General features: G+C 42.9%; 1 protein-coding gene across 2 annotated transcripts; it reads right to left on the reverse strand.

Moving 5' to 3' along the window:
* Window positions 1-863: 863 nt before the first annotated feature.
* ccnd3 (cyclin D3) lies at window positions 864-15,045 on the reverse strand. Of its 2 annotated transcripts, XM_067415147.1 has the most exons (6): window positions 14,573-15,045; window positions 8,701-8,916; window positions 4,094-4,253; window positions 2,554-2,593; window positions 1,425-1,567; window positions 864-1,048 (listed from the first exon to the last, which is right to left on the reverse strand). In XM_067415147.1, exons 1-6 carry the CDS (start codon window positions 14,795-14,797, stop codon window positions 981-983), a joined length of 852 nt encoding a protein of 283 aa, XP_067271248.1. In that variant the 5' UTR covers window positions 14,798-15,045; the 3' UTR covers window positions 864-980. The 2 variants fall into 2 exon arrangements, with proteins under 2 accessions (XP_067271248.1, XP_067271249.1); XM_067415148.1 differs by lacking the exon at window positions 2,554-2,593 and having other exon boundaries at window positions 14,573-15,033.
* Window positions 15,046-16,895: the final 1,850 nt, after the last annotated feature.

Below are 16,895 nucleotides of genomic sequence, written 5' to 3' on the forward strand. Positions count from 1 at the left end.
GAGTCTTAATGAGTGAGTCGATTCATTCAAATGAATGAGGGAGTCGTTTACGAACAGGTTATTAAATCTTTGATTCAACCGATTCATTCAAACACTGAATCATTCAGTAACACACAAACTGTTGCTGAGATGCTTTACGGTTCTGCTGTGAACTATTTTCGCTGCTGAAACAGAACAAAAACAGTTAATATTGCATCTTTAATGTAAGTGATTAATGTTAGTGAATAGTTTATGGAGCCGTCGTATGAAATCATGTTCAGTGGTGATGGTGTTCAGGAAAACACACTCTTGGTCATGTGATGTTGTTTAACTGTATCATATGTTATAAATATATAAACGTTGAATGTTTAGCTCAGTTTCTCAGCGTCTCGTGTTGTGATTTCTCCTCGAGCGTCAACAGCGCCACCTTCAGTTCATCATATATTACACTATTATCCTCTGTAATAGAGATGTGATTTTGTCTATATCGCGAATATAAGCCTATTTTTAGGACACAACCCTCGTCTTGTTTTCGGGTATATATATGGTATTAAACCTGCCTAAAATATACCAGATTTATTTGACCCCAAAATACAGACAAAAAGTTTTGGCATTATTAACAGGGCATGCAAACCCCTCTGCTGATCATTATGTAGAAGTATTGAGTATTTATCACGCTACTGTTTGTTCATTTATGCTGATTTTTGGGACAAATCTGTGGTTAAAATAATCTCATGATGTAAAATAGGCTTCATTTCTGTGTGTGTGTGTGTGTGTGTGAGCGAGCGAGCGAGAGAGAGAGAGAGAGAGAGAGAGTGTGTGTGTGTGTGTGAGAGAGACTGACCTGGTTAGTGTATTCGCAGTAAAGCAGCATCACATCCTCATCTATGCTTTTATTTTCACATATCAAGTTTCAAACTGAGAAAGTTAATGAATTACATGCAGAAGTGTGTGTGTGTGTGTGACAGCATCAGACGCCTCCCTCCTGTGTGTCCTGGAGATCAGCTGGAGTCGGCAGAGTCAGGGCGATGGTCTCCTCCAGAGCAGAGAGACACGAGCGCAGAGACGCCTACACACACACACACACACACACACACACACACACACACACACACACACACACTCACACACTCAGTATCACCACATACAAACCCTTAAACACTTTATCATCACTCTATTGTCATCATTTCGGCAAATGTCATAATATAAACTTTTATGTCAAAATTTAGACTTGTCATAATTTAAATAATGTCCTGACGGTGCTCGCACGAGGCCTGACTTCCATCTCCCATGTGGAGTGTGTGTGTGTGTCTGTTAGTGTGTGCGTGCGTGTGTCTGTGTCTGTGTGAGTGCGTGTGTGAGTGCTTGTGTGAGACAGGGACTGACCAGTGTGGCAGCGGCAGGAGTGTGTGTTTCTGTGTGAGTGTGTGTGTGTGTGTGCTCACCATGTCCCCGTCCAGGATGTCCCTCAGCAGCTGCAGCAGGTCGTCCGCACTGAGGTCGTCCCTCAGGAGCTTCAGCCGCTCCACAGCCGCCGTCACACACGCACAGGCCACGGCTGACGGAGTGAAGACCGAGAACTTCAGCTCTGAAACACACAAGCCCCGCCCTCAGAACAAGTCCGGCCAATCACGCTTCAGAATCTGTGCATTAAAGTGGGCGGAGCTTCAGACACTGATTCTGAACACAAGCGGCTCATAATACACACTCAGCTAAAGGATTATTAGGAACACATGTTCAATTTCTCATTAATGCAATTATCTAATCAGCCAATCACATGCAGGGTTGCCAACTCTCACGCATTTGGCGTGACACACACGCTTTCGGGCTCTGTCACGCTCTCACTCTGCCCAACGTCATCTCACGCCAAATTGCCAAACCTGCTTTTGATATTAAACCAAGCTAGGCCTATAGCTTTTATTATTATTATTATTATTAAGTTTTAATGCGAAATTCAAACAATAAATAGCGTTTTGGCGCTAATGTTAAAGCCAGAGCCATTGCAGCATGCTCTCATCTCCCGGCGGTGCGCGGTCACGTGGCTCATGAGTGCTCAATACTTCTAGCGTTGTGTCAATGCATTTGAATGGCTTAAGCAGATACACAACAGTTTCACTCTACAGATGTTGCAGCACGTTTTAGTAAACAGTACAGCTTGTGCATTGATTATTAAGTCAGCCATATTCACAGGATTGTTTTGTTATGGAGAGTGATAGAGATGCATCATTGTTAACATTAGCCCTAATTTTATTCTTGTATTTAGCCCTCAGGTATCCCTTACTAATTGGTCACACTAATACTCATTCTATTTTTCTATTAAATAAGTGTGCTATGTTTTAGTTCAGTAATATTTATTGAATATTTTGAAGAGTTTTGGTAGCCTACTAAATACTATTTGTGCAATAATTATTCTCAATTAATGACCACATAAAATATATTTCTTCTGAAATTTTTATTATTTATATTACAATTTGTTTAGTAATTCAGGTTAAAATAGAGAAGTCCAATTCAATGAGGTAAATTAGAGTCATTTTGTAGCTAAAAAATAATAATGTTAATTTGTAAAGCCATTACCCAGAAGGTGCATTATTGGAGCATCCAGTGTGCAGCAGTCCTGTGGGAGAAAATGCCTTGTTGATGCTCGAGGTCAGAGGAGAATGGGCCGACTGATTCAAGCTGATAGAAGAGCAACTTTGACTGAAATAACCACTCGTTACAACTAAGATAGAAAATATCATTAACCTGATATTAGTGTTGTCAAAAATATCGATATTTCGATATATATCGATACTGGAATATCTGAAACGATACGATTCTCAGTTTTTACAGTATCGATATCAGCTGCGCTCTCCTCTCCGACCGTCAGCGAGCTGACACACACACCGGCATATTCTCACTCAGCCCGGTTAACCTCTGAGCACGGCGAACGCGCGTTCTGCTGGACTTTTTCCTCATGACAGTGTGTTAGTGTTAGTGTGTGATCGGTCTGAATTTCGCGCGGGATTGCACATAAATTAATTCTACTAATCCCCGCAGATTTCGTGCTCCACATCTGAAGCGCACACACACATAGCCTACCGTAATAAAGCCGCCTCTGACATGATACAAGTGCAAACATTTGCTTCCTTTTCCAGCTTATTATCGGTCAAATACACTCAAAGAATGATCAGTGCACATCTGGAAGAGTATTAACGTGAACACAGTCGCAAACAGTTCAGGAAGAACGAGTAACAGGAGCAGTGTTTAAGATCCATGTGTCTGTTAGTCTTAAAGGGACCGCAGTCATTTGCTATTCAAACTACAAAAAGACAAACGATCAACTGCTCTCTTATTTTTTTACGGTCTATGCTCTTGACTGATCAACTTGTGTAACTTTAATAGTTTCATCTGTACGCTATTGAATTATTTACAAAGAACATTATTCAATGTTGTTTTAAATGTAATTACTATGCACTTTTTAAATTCAGTTTCTTATCTGAATGTTAGACCTACCTGAAAAATAAAGCAGTCTGTTTAATTTGTATCTTCTGTTCTATTGCATTTATTTGTGCTATTGTTTGTAATCTGTTTATTTGTTCTTATTTTATTACTGTTTACTCGTCTTTTTTTATTCAATTTACCATTGGAAATCAAGCTTTCTTGTGCTGTGTGTAAGCTATTGCAACACAATTACCCCATTGTGAAAAATACATTGAGATAGCAAAAATTTGTGAGATAATTTTAATAGTAATTGATCAATAATTGTTCAAATCAAAACGATGCCCAACCCTAAGGAACATGCTGGCCACATGAATTATTAGTAAAAAATAACAATGAATAATAACAAGTTCTGTTGTCATATTAAGCATCTGATCTTATCTTATTTATTTATTTATTTTTTTACTGTGGTATCGATTTAGTATCGATATATCGATATTTTAGTCTGATATCGTATCGAAGTCATAATTTTGGTATCGTGACAACACTACCTGATATAAAATCAAAGTCTATGTAATGTCCTCACTAATATAGTGAAACAAATGTGTGTGTGTGTGTGTGTGTGTGTGTGTGTGTGTGTGTGTGTGTGTGTGTGTGTGTGTGTGTGTGTGTGTGTGTGTGTGTGTGTGAGACGTACCTGTGGCGGTCAGGGCGATGTAGGAGTGTGTGTGTCTCCGCACGGCCGCGTGGTTCTGCGCTTCGAGTGGCAGCGCCTGCAGGAGCAGCTCCAGGAAGTCCGAGGGCAGAACCGAGGCCAAATCCCAGCCCAGCTGCGACACCACCAGCACCTCCCACTGCTACACACACACACACACACATTTGTTTTTGTGACATATGGGGACATTCCATAGGCGTAATGGTTTTTATACTGTACAAACCATATTTACTATCCCCTTACACTGCCCCTAAACCTACCCATCACACACACACACACACACACACACACACACACACACACACAGACACACACACACACAGAGCCCCTAAACCTACCCATCACACACACACACACACACACACACACACACAGCCCCTAAACCTACCCATCACACACACACACACACACACACACACACACAGCCCCTAAACCTACCCATCACACACACACACACACACACACACACACACACACACACACACACACACACACACACAGCCCCTAAACCTACCCATCACACACACACACACACACACACACACACACACAGCCCCTAAACCTACCCATCACACACACACACACACACACACACACACACACACACACACACACACACACACACACACACACATTCTGCATTTTTACTTTCTCATAAAAACTCCTCCTGTGTGATTTATAAGCCTTTTGTAAAGTGGGGCCATGGGTAATGTCCTCATATTTCACCCTCTCCTGTAATACCTGTGTCATACCCATGGCATTATACACATTTGAGTCCTCATATGTCACAAAAACATGCCCACACACACACACACACACACATTACACACAGCACATCAAACTAACAGCACAAAGGTTTCAACAGAGGACACTGGCGCCATCTGCTGGCTAGCCTTAAAGGGTTAGATCAGTGGTTCCCATCCACATTCCTGGAGCCCCCCTAACACTACACATTTTGCATATCTCCTTTGACTGACACACCCATTTCAGGTCTTTGAGTCACTACTAATGAGCTGATGACCTGAATCAGGTGTGTTTGATTGAGGAGACATGCAAAATGTGCAGTGTTAGGGGGGCTCCAGGACTGTGGTTGGGAACCACTGGGTTAGATCACCCAAAAATGAAATGTCTGTCGTTAAAGAGCATATTGCAGGTTAGAGACTCCAGTGAGTCAGTGTATAGAAAAATAATGTAGGACCTTTAAATTATACTTGTAAATATACTAATAATAGCCTAGAAATCTAGACGCCCCCTAGCGGCAGCAAATCTAATCTGCCGCGAGTGTCGTCTAGCAACTCTCAATACCCTTCTGAGCTGTAATCGCCTAACTCTTGCCGGGCCAATCACATTGTGTGTAGAGTCGGTGGGCGGGGCCATAATGATGACGGCCGAGTTGCGTTTGCGTGCTTCTAGTAAGCACAGAAACTGGCGAACGGCGGTCTGTCGAATCAGCTTTGACCGCGACTCTGGAAGACTTGAGTTAAGCTTTTCTCTGAGAAAAGAACAAAGAACGGCACTGAAGTCATTCTGAAGAAGGGAAGATGTGTTCGAGTTTAGCCGAGCGGATACGGCGAATGTTTAATCTGTCAGCGAGCTCTGCTTCACCTTCGTTGCTCTGGTTGGTGTAGCGCTATCCTATCGCGTGCAGAGGGAGTTTGACAGACAGCCGTTTATCCGCCCCTCAGATTGAGCCGCCAATGGAGAGTTTCAGACCAAACATCTTGATGTGGGTCCGGCTTGTCAGGCTACGCTAATAAGGCTTTTTGAGTCGTTTTTGTGAGAAAATGTTACTTCCGCATCTAAAAATGCGCAAACCGGAAGTGACATAACGAGAGGGAGTGCCGTGACCTTCAGCCATAGGAAAACAATGGATCGCAATGACAGTTCGGACGCTGAGGAAATTATAAATGTTTATTAATACTCATATGGCAGACCACAGCCATGCAATTATGACACACAATAAGGGACAGGCCAGGATTAGACAGAACAACGATCAGAGGAGAGGATTTGAGTTGTTGTGTGAGGAGAAACAGTGGAAAACAGAGCAGGTGAGAGTCGGCTCATAACATTATACGCTAATACTGCTCAGATTACAATACTTCGCAGATAATTATCATGTATCAGGCAATCGCAAAGCTGCTATTGGTCATCTAGGAGTATTGATACCAATAACAGAAACTAATAATAAGTTCAGACCATCTGGCTTAAGTCACACTCGCCGTCCACATTAGACGTTAAAGCCGGGCGCGGGGCGTAACGTTACCCGGTGCTGTTTTTGCTCGCAGACGATGTTTTTCCCTCGCGTGGACATTGTGGATGCTCGTATGGTCGTGGCTCGCAGCATGTGAGGAAAAACACGACGAGCCGAGCACGTTTCTCGCACCTCCCTCTCTCACGATATTTTTTAAACATACAAAATCAAAAAAATCGGGAGTCGGCTTGATTTTCACCAGCATATCTGTCCCCTATTGCCAAATCATGCACAGTCACAGGCTAGATCTATGAGTATTATTATGCTATAGCTCAGTTGCTGCAACCATTACAGTGCCTTTTTACACACACACACACACACATGTCGTGTTTTCATGTTTAATGCGGACTTTCCATAGGCGTAATGGATTTCATACTGTACAAACTGTACATCCTATCCCCCTACACTGCCCCTTCCCCTAAACCCACCCATCACACACACACACACACACACCTAAACCTACCCATCACAGGAAACATTCTGCATTTTTACTTTCTCAAAAAAACTCCTCCTGTGTGATTTATAAGATGTTTTCCTCATGGGGACCTAAAAATGTCCCCACAAGGACAAGGATTTCGGATATTGCCATCTTTGTTGGGACATTTTGTCCCCATAACGTAGGGATTACCAGGTCACACACACACACACACACACACACACACACACACACACACACACACACTCTCCCTCTCTGGTTGTTTCTGTTGAAAGGGCTGCTGTTCTCTGCTTTTCAACAAATCATTTGCACACAAGTAATGTTTTCTATCTTAAGCTAGCAGCAACACTGAGTCTCTGGTTTGAGTCTCCAGTCGCTGTTTAACGCAAACGCTCGTGTGTGTGTGTGTGTGTGTGTGTGTGTGTGTTCGCCCGAATCGCCTCAGTTACGGTGCTCAGTTCATGCGGTTTCTCCGAGCTGATCGTCTGACGGATCCGCGACCGGCCGTCACACTCCGCCGCGGCCGAGCCACAGACAGTATATCGTGTTGTTGTGATCCTTTATTCACTCATTCTGTGTTAGGGGTTTATTATGTGCCGATTCACCGTCGATAGTGTGAGGATGTATGACGGTTTGAGTATGTATTTGAGTGAACGATGTATATACGCTTGAATAAAATATACATTATCAGCACATGATTCCTGACTTTTTTTTTAAAGTGTGAGACTGCACGTGTGTTTATGTAGCCTACATACTTTGTATTAATCAATGTTGAAATTGATTCATGTAAAAACAATAACCAAGAAGCATTGCGTGTGAGTATTTAATCATTTAATATTATCCTTTAACTACATGAGTACTGCAATGTTAAACTTCATCATATCGCTGATAATCCGCGGTGTAAAGTGAACACACACACACACACGTCTCTTCACCTGCACAAAATGCCACAATGCAGCTTTTCTAACTTTTTTTTTTTTTTAGGAAACCTGTGGACTCGATGTCCTGACAGGCTGGACACTATCATTTTCCATGACAATGATAAATTTAAATAGAAAAACTACCGAAAATACACGGATTACTACAGAATACCAACCTATTCTGCACTGGGCCGACGCAGAGCTTGGCAGACGACTCCCTCTCGTGACGTAATATGAGGCGATGTTGGAAAAAACAGCCAACGAAACGGCCACTTCATCTGCTGAATTTGTGCTCTTAAGTCTTTTAAAAACATTTTAAATCCTGCATTACCTTTTCATATGGCATTTTCATACAAGGTTATATATTTATCTCAAATTTTTTTAAACCTGCAATATGCTCTTTATCTCCTCCCCCTAATGTCGCTCCACACCCGTAAGACCTCCGTTCATCTTCACACACAGTTTAAGATATTTTATATTTAGTCCGAGAGCGTATGCAAGTGTATGCACACTATACTGTCCATGTCCAGAAAGGGAATAAAAACATCATCACAGTAGTCCATATGAGACATCAGTGGGTTAATTAGAGTCTCTTGAAGCATCCAAAATACATTTGGGTCCAAAAATAACAAAAACTACGACTTTATTCAGCATTGGCTTCTCTTCCGCGTTTGTGTTCAATCCTCAAATAAAGATTCAAACGGATATGAGTCAGCAAATCGATTCATGATTCGGATCGCGTGTCAAACTGCTGAAATCACGAGACATTGGCGATCCGAATCATGAATCGATTCGCTGATTCATAACCGTTTGAATCTTTATTTGAGGATTGAACACAAAGGCGGAAGAGAAGCCAATGCTGAATAAAGTCGTAGTTTTTGTTATTTTTGCCCCAAATGTATTTTGGATGCTTCAAGAGATTCTAATAATCCCACTCTGAATTATTTCTGCATTAAAACACACACACACACACACACATTACCAGGATCTCCGGCAGCGTGACGGCGTGGTCCGTGTACACGCACAGCTTGGCGGCGCTCAGAGGAACCGACTCCCGCAGTTTGGAGGCCAGGAACATGCAGACCGTTCCCAGCAGCTGCAGGTGGCATTTGCGCAAGGCATTCTGGGACATGTACCTGTCCAGGTAATGCACGGCCAGAGGAAACACCTCCTCCTCGCACTTCTGGTCCTCACACACCTGCTCAAGAACAACAATGAGTGCTCAGATGAGTCATGATTCAGAATGATTCAAATCAGTGAATCGTGAAGCTGATCAGAATTATTCGAAACAGTGAATCGGAATATGAGTTAATAGCAAACGGCTCCTCCCGCGATCTTTCCTGAAGCCGATACTGAAGTAATGTAAACTGCAGTTCCTCCACTGGCCACTAGAGCGGCTCCAGAAGCTGATACTGAAGTAATGTAAACTGCAGTTCCTCCTCTGGCCACTAGAGCGGCTCCAGAAGCCGATACTGAAGTAATGTAAACTGCAGTTCCTCCTCTGGCCACTAGAGAGGCTCCAGAAGCCGATACTGAAGTAATGTAAACTGCAGTTCCTCCTCTGGCCACTAGAGCGGCTCCAGAAGCCGATACTGAAGTAATGTAAACTGCAGTTCCTCCGCTGGCCACTAGAGAGGCTCCAGAAGCCGATACTGTAGTAATGTAAACTGCAGTTCCTCCGCTGGCCACTAGAGCGGCTCCAGAAGCCGATACTGAAGTAATGTAAACTGCAGTTCCTCCGCTGGCCACTAGAGCGGCTCCAGAAGCCGATACTGAAGTAATGTAAACTGCAGTTCCTCCGCTGGCCACTAGAGCGGCTCCAGAAGCCAATACTGAAGTAATGTAAACTGCAGTTCCTCCGCTGGCCACTAGAGAGGCTCCAGAAGCCGATACTGTAGTAATGTAAACTGCAGTTCCTCCGCTGGCCACTAGAGCGGCTCCTGAAGCCGATACTGAAGTAATGTAAACTGCAGTTCCTCCGCTGGCCACTAGAGCGGCTCCAGAAGCCGAAACTGAAGTAATGTAAACTGCAGTTCCTCCACTGGCCACTAGAGCGGCTCCTGAAGCCGATACTGAAGTAATGTAAACTGCAGTTCCTCCACTGGCCACTAGAGCGGCTCCAGAAGCCGATACTGAAGTAATGTAAACTGCAGTTCCTCCGCTGGCCACTAGAGCGGCTCCTGAAGCCGATACTGAAGTAATGTAAACTGCAGTTCCTCCTCTGGCCACTAGAGCGGCTCCAGAAGCCGATACTGAAGTAATGTAAACTGCAGTTCCTCCTCTGGCCACTAGAGCGGCTCCAGAAGCCGAAACTGAAGTAATGTAAACTGCAGTTCCTCCGCTGGCCACTAGAGCGGCTCCAGAAGCCGATACTGAAGTAATGTAAACTGCAGTTCCTCCTCTGGCCACTAGAGCGGCTCCAGAAGCCGATACTGAAGTAATGTAAACTGCAGTTCCTCCTCTGGCCACTAGAGCGGCTCCAGAAGCCGAAACTGAAGTAATGTAAACTGCAGTTCCTCCGCTGGCCACTAGAGCGGCTCCAGAAGCCGATACTGAAGTAATGTAAACTGCAGTTCCTCCGCTGGCCACTAGAGCGGCTCCAGAAGCCGATACTGAAGTAATGTAAACTGCAGTTCCTCCGCTGGCCACTAGAGCGGCTCCAGAAGCCGATACTGTAGTAATGTAAACTGCAGTTCCTCCGCTGGCCACTAGAGCGGCTCCTGAAGCCGATACTGAAGTAATGTAAACTGCAGTTCCTCCGCTGGCCACTAGAGCGGCTCCAGAAGCCGATACTGTAGTAATGTAAACTGCAGTTCCTCCTCTGGCCACTAGAGCGGCTCCTGAAGCCGATACTGAAGTAATCTAAACTGCAGTTCCTCCGCTGGCCACTAGAGTGGCTCCAGAAGCCGATACTGAAGTAATGTAAACTGCAGTTCCTCCTCTGGCCACTAGAGCGGCTCCTGAAGCCGATACTGAAGTAATCTAAACTGCAGCTCCTCCGCTGGCCACTAGAGCGGCTCCAGAAGCCGATACTGAAGTAATGTAAACTGCAGTTCCTCCTCTGGCCACTAGAGCGGCTCCAGAAGCCGATACTGAAGTAATGTAAACTGCAGTTCCTCCTCTGGCCACTAGAGCGGCTCCTGAAGCCGATACTGAAGTAATGTAAACTGCAGTTCCTCCTCTGGCCACTAGAGCGGCTCCAGAAGCCGATACTGAAGTAATGTAAACTGCAGTTCCTCCACTGGCCACTAGAGCGGATCCTGAAGCCGATACTGAAGTAATGTAAACTGCAGTTCCTCCTCTGGCCACTAGAGCGGCTCCAGAAGCCGATACTGAAGTAATGTAAACTGCAGTTCCTCCACTGGCCACTAGAGCGGCTCCTGAAGCCGATACTGAAGTAATGTAAACTGCAGTTCCTCCTCTGGCCACTAGAGCGGCTCCAGAAGCCGATACTGAAGTAATGTAAACTGCAGTTCCTCCTCTGGCCACTACAGCGGCCAGTAGTGTCCGTGACGTCACCCACAGGATTGTAATTAGCCGTTCTGAAGCATAAAGTAGGGTCGAGCTGAGCGTCTCCATCTTGCGAGCGAGTCAGCGCGAGTCACTCCCGGATAACAGAAAATGGGCAAAGAGGCGGGATGTGGGCGGGGCTTAGGTGACTAACAGACAGCAGACAAACAGCTATCCACATGTCACTCAAAGTAACCACGCCCTTAATTATGCAGAACTTTATGTGAGTTCGGAATACGGTCATTTGAATCTGAATCATTTGAATACGGTTCAAATGATTCAGAATGATTCGAGTCAGTGAATCAGAATATGGTTTATTAGACGTCATCTGATCATAATGATTCAAATCAATGAATCTGACAATAATGATTCAAATCAGTGAATCATATTCTGATCAGAATATGGCTCATAAGGCCTCCTCAGATGAGTATGGGTCGAATCAGTGAATCATATTAGTATTTATTCGAATCGGTGAATCGGAATACGGTTTATTAGACGTCATCTGATCAGAATATGGTTCATAAGGCCTCCTCAGATGAGTATGGGTCGAATCAGTGAATCATATTAGTATTTATTCGAATCGGTGAATCGGAATACGGTTTATTAGACGTCATCTGATCAGAATATGGTTCATAAGGCCTCCTCAGATGAGTATGGGTCGAATCAGTGAATCATATTAGTATTTATTCGAATCGGTGAATCGGAATACGGTTTATTAGACGTCATCTGATCAGAATATGGCTCATAAGGCCTCCTCAGATGAGTATGGGTCGAATCAGTGAATCATATTAGTATTTATTCGAATCGTTGAAACGGAATAGTTTATTAGACGTCATCTGATCAGAATATGGTTCATAAGGCCTCCTCAGATGAGTATGGGTCGAATCAGTGAATCATATTAGTATTTATTCGAATCGGTGAATCGGAATATGGTTTATTAGACGTCATCTGATCAGAATATGGCTCATAAGGCCTCCTCAGATGAGTATGGGTCGAATCAGTGAATCATATTAGTATTTATTCGAATCGGTGAATCGGAATACGGTTTATTAGACGTCATCTGATCAGAATATGGTTCATAAGGCCTCCTCAGATGAGTATGGGTCGAATCAGTGAATCATATTAGTATTTATTCGAATCGGTGAATCGGAATACGGTTTATTAGACGTCATCTGATCAGAATATGGTTCATAAGGCCTCCTCAGATGAGTATGGGTCGAATCAGTGAATCATATTAGTATTTATTCGAATCGGTGAATCGGAATACGGTTTATTAGACGTCATCTGATCAGAATATGGTTCATAAGGCCTCCTCAGATGAGTATGGGTCGAATCAGTGAATCATATTAGTATTTATTCGAATCGGTGAATCGGAATACGGTTTATTAGATGTCATCTGATCAGAATATGGTTCATAAGGCCTCCTCAGATGAGTATGGGTCGAAACAGTGAATCATATTAGTATTTATTCGAATCATTGAATCGGAATACAGTTTATTAGACGTCATTTGATCAGAATATGGCTCATAAGGCCTCCTCAGATGAGTATGGGTCGAAACAGTGAATCATATTAGTATTTATTCGAATCATTGAATCGGAATACAGTTTATTAGACGTCATTTGATCAGAATATGGTTCATAAGGCCTCCTCAGATGAGTATGGGTCGAATCAGTGAATCATATTAGTATTTATTCGAATCGGTGAATCGGAATACGGTTTATTAGACGTCATCTGATCAGAATATGGTTCATAAGGCCTCCTCAGATGAGTATGGGTCGAATCAGTGAATCATATTAGTATTTATTCGAATCGGTGAATCGGAATACGGTTTATTAGACGTCATCTGATCAGAATATGGCTCATAAGGCCTCCTCAGATGAGTATGGGTCGAATCAGTGAATCATATTAGTATTTATTCGAATCGTTGAAACGGAATAGTTTATTAGACGTCATCTGATCAGAATATGGTTCATAAGGCCTCCTCAGATGAGTATGGGTCGAATCAGTGAATCATATTAGTATTTATTCGAATCGGTGAATCGGAATATGGTTTATTAGACGTCATCTGATCAGAATATGGCTCATAAGGCCTCCTCAGATGAGTATGGGTCGAATCAGTGAATCATATTAGTATTTATTCGAATCGGTGAATCGGAATACGGTTTATTAGACGTCATCTGATCAGAATATGGTTCATAAGGCCTCCTCAGATGAGTATGGGTCGAATCAGTGAATCATATTAGTATTTATTCGAATCGGTGAATCGGAATACGGTTTATTAGACGTCATCTGATCAGAATATGGTTCATAAGGCCTCCTCAGATGAGTATGGGTCGAATCAGTGAATCATATTAGTATTTATTCGAATCGGTGAATCGGAATACGGTTTATTAGATGTCATCTGATCAGAATATGGTTCATAAGGCCTCCTCAGATGAGTATGGGTCGAAACAGTGAATCATATTAGTATTTATTCGAATCATTGAATCGGAATACAGTTTATTAGACGTCATTTGATCAGAATATGGCTCATAAGGCCTCCTCAGATGAGTATGGGTCGAAACAGTGAATCATATTAGTATTTATTCGAATCATTGAATCGGAATACAGTTTATTAGACGTCATTTGATCAGAATATGGTTCATAAGGCCTCCTCAGATGAGTATGGGTCGAATCAGTGAATCATATTAGTATTTATTCGAATCATTGAATCGGAATACAGTTTATTAGACGTCATTTGATCAGAATATGGTTCATAAGGCCTCCTCAGATGAGTATGGGTCGAATCAGTGATCAGAATATGGCTCATAAGGCCTCCTCAGATGAGTATGGGTCGAATCAGTGAATCATATTAGTATTTATTCGACTCATTGAATCGGAATATGGTTTATTAGACGTCATCTGATCAGAATATGGTTCATAAGGCCTCCTCAGATGAGTATGGGTCGAATCAGTGAATCATATTAGTATTTATTCGAATCGTTGAAACGGAATAGTTTATTAGACGTCATCTGATCAGAATATGGTTCATAAGGCCTCCTCAGATGAGTATGGGTCGAATCAGTGAATCATATTAGTATTTATTTGAATCGGTGAATCGGAATACGGTTTATTAGACGTCATCTGATCAGAATATGGCTCATAAGGCCTCCTCAGATGAGTATGGGTCGAATCAGTGAATCATATTAGTATTTATTTGAATCGGTGAATCGGAATACGGTTTATTAGACGTCATCTGATCAGAATATGGCTCATAAGGCCTCCTCACATGAGTATGGGTCGAATCAGTGATCAGAATATGGCTCATAAGGCCTCCTCAGATGAGTATGTTATGTTCGCTCACCTGTAGCATCCACCCCGTCAGTATTCGGCGCATGTACGGCTGGACATCGGTCGGTTCGGTCCCGGGTTTGATGATGTTGGGCCTCTCCGAGCTCAGCAGGTTCTGCCGGACCCGCGTGTCTCCGGTCAGCACCGCGTCTCTGAAGGCCCGGATCGGTCTGGGGGTCTTCACCTGCGAGCTCGAGTCCAGTTCGACACTTTCGTGACAGAATAACGTTAACTCCATCACGGGTCAGTCAGACGGGCTCGCGGGGAAACTCTGGAGTCAGTCACGAGCGAGACGCGAGATCTACCGTTACAGAACTCTTTAACAGCCCTACGAACTATATACACTGTACATGCAGCCGAATTCAACAATTAAAACGCATTATTTTCTTCAGTTGGAGGAAGGCTGTTGCGCGAGGAGCGACGCGCGGCGTGACCGCGCTCTCACGATACTGCGTGACGTCACATCGGCCGCGATGCCGAGTCATCGTGCAACAAAACAAACGCGTTTTATTTTATAGACTGGTTCCTGCTCTTATGAACTCCACAAGATTTTCTTTTCTTCATGTAATCAATCAAATTTACAAATTTAACTTCCAACCATTGTCATAGATTTTTTTCCCCATTTAATCTATTCATAATATAATCAAGATACATTTTACACGTCATGGAACTCCACAAGATTTTCTTTTCTTCAAACAAATGTACAAATCTAACTTCCAACCTGACATGCTAGCTTTGATATATTTGTCATACAGAATTTTTCCCCCCTATCTAATCTGTTCATAATTAACAAAATCAAGATACATTTTACGCATCATGGAAGCAAAATTCTTTCAGAACAGCAAGGTTAATACATAAAAAATAGACCTTTTTAAATTAAATAAAAAATATGGACTGTAGTTCTGAAGCCTAAATTGGGCGGAGCCTGCCAGCACCATCTTTGCAGTGCGGCACTTCTGATATAACTGAAGATGGGCTAAGAGGCAGGACGTGGGCGGGGCTGAGGTGCCTGAAACCACGCCCACCTAGCTCGACCATAGCAGCAATCCACCTGTCACTCAAGCGGCCACGCCCTGCATTATGCACAACTTTAAGGCTTAATATAATTCGACCGGATGAGTTATAAATAAATTCACCTCCTCCTAGTCGTCATGAAGGGCAAAATGAGCCGTACAGACCAAAACCACGGTTTTAACATTAGATAGATACAGATCGGACTCTCTTCTAGTGGCCACTCGATGAACTGCAGGTTAAAGGTGCACTATGTAAGATTTTTTCAGTAAAATATCCAAAAGCCACCAGTCCAGTGTTATATATTTTTTTCAGTTGAGTGCTTACAATATCGCAAATGTTTCCAACTATTTGTTAATTTGTGAGAAAATGCTATTTTACCCAATGAAGCGGGACGTGTGAGGGCGTGGCCTGTCGATGACATCATATCCGCGTTACCCTCAGTAACGTCATCATATCATCTCAACACACTCAGATGTGTGTAATATGATCAGCAGAGCTGCGTTCCTCACACTCATCACCGGAGAAGAGGAAATGGCGCCGGTGACTGAGGCATAATAAAAGTCCCGCTGCTCATTAATAATCGCTCCAGCGGCCTCGCTCAGCTCCTCCACACTCGCTCCTGCTCTGCTGCACACTACAGTAACGGTAATAACCACAGCCATCAACATGAGGAGCTCAAACTGCCGTCATCGAACTACACCTTTGTTTTGAATAGGCGACAGAAGAGATACATATAATACACCTTTAGGTTTAACATCATCTGATCAGAACGATTCGAAACAGATAATCGTGAATCTGATCAGAACGATTCGAAACAGATAATCGTGAATCTGATCAGAACGATTCGAAACAGATAATCGTGAATCTGATCAGAACGATTCGAAACAGATAATCGTGAATCTGATCAGAACGATTCGAAACAGATAATCGTCAATCTGATCAGAATGATTTGAATCAGTGAATCATGAATCTGATCAGAATGATTCAAATCAGTAAATCGTGAATCTGATCATAATGATTTGAATCAGTGAATCATGAATCTAATCAGAATGATTCAAATCAGTGAATCATGAAACTAATCAATCAATCAACTTTCTTTATATCGCGCTTTTACAATGACGATTGTTTCAAAGCAGCTTCACAGTGTTAAACAGGACAATATTGCAACAAAATTTAATTTGGCTAGTTTATAGAATTAAATATGACCAAATTAATACATTTTATTTGTATAATTAGTTGAATAACTTGAATCATAATTTTAGTGTCCCAAACTGCGCAAGCCAAGCCAAAGGCGACAATCAGAATGATTCAAATCAATCTAA

Source organism: Pseudorasbora parva, chromosome 14, assembly GCF_024679245.1.
Source record: "Pseudorasbora parva isolate DD20220531a chromosome 14, ASM2467924v1, whole genome shotgun sequence".
Lineage (NCBI taxonomy): Eukaryota > Metazoa > Chordata > Actinopteri > Cypriniformes > Gobionidae > Pseudorasbora > Pseudorasbora parva.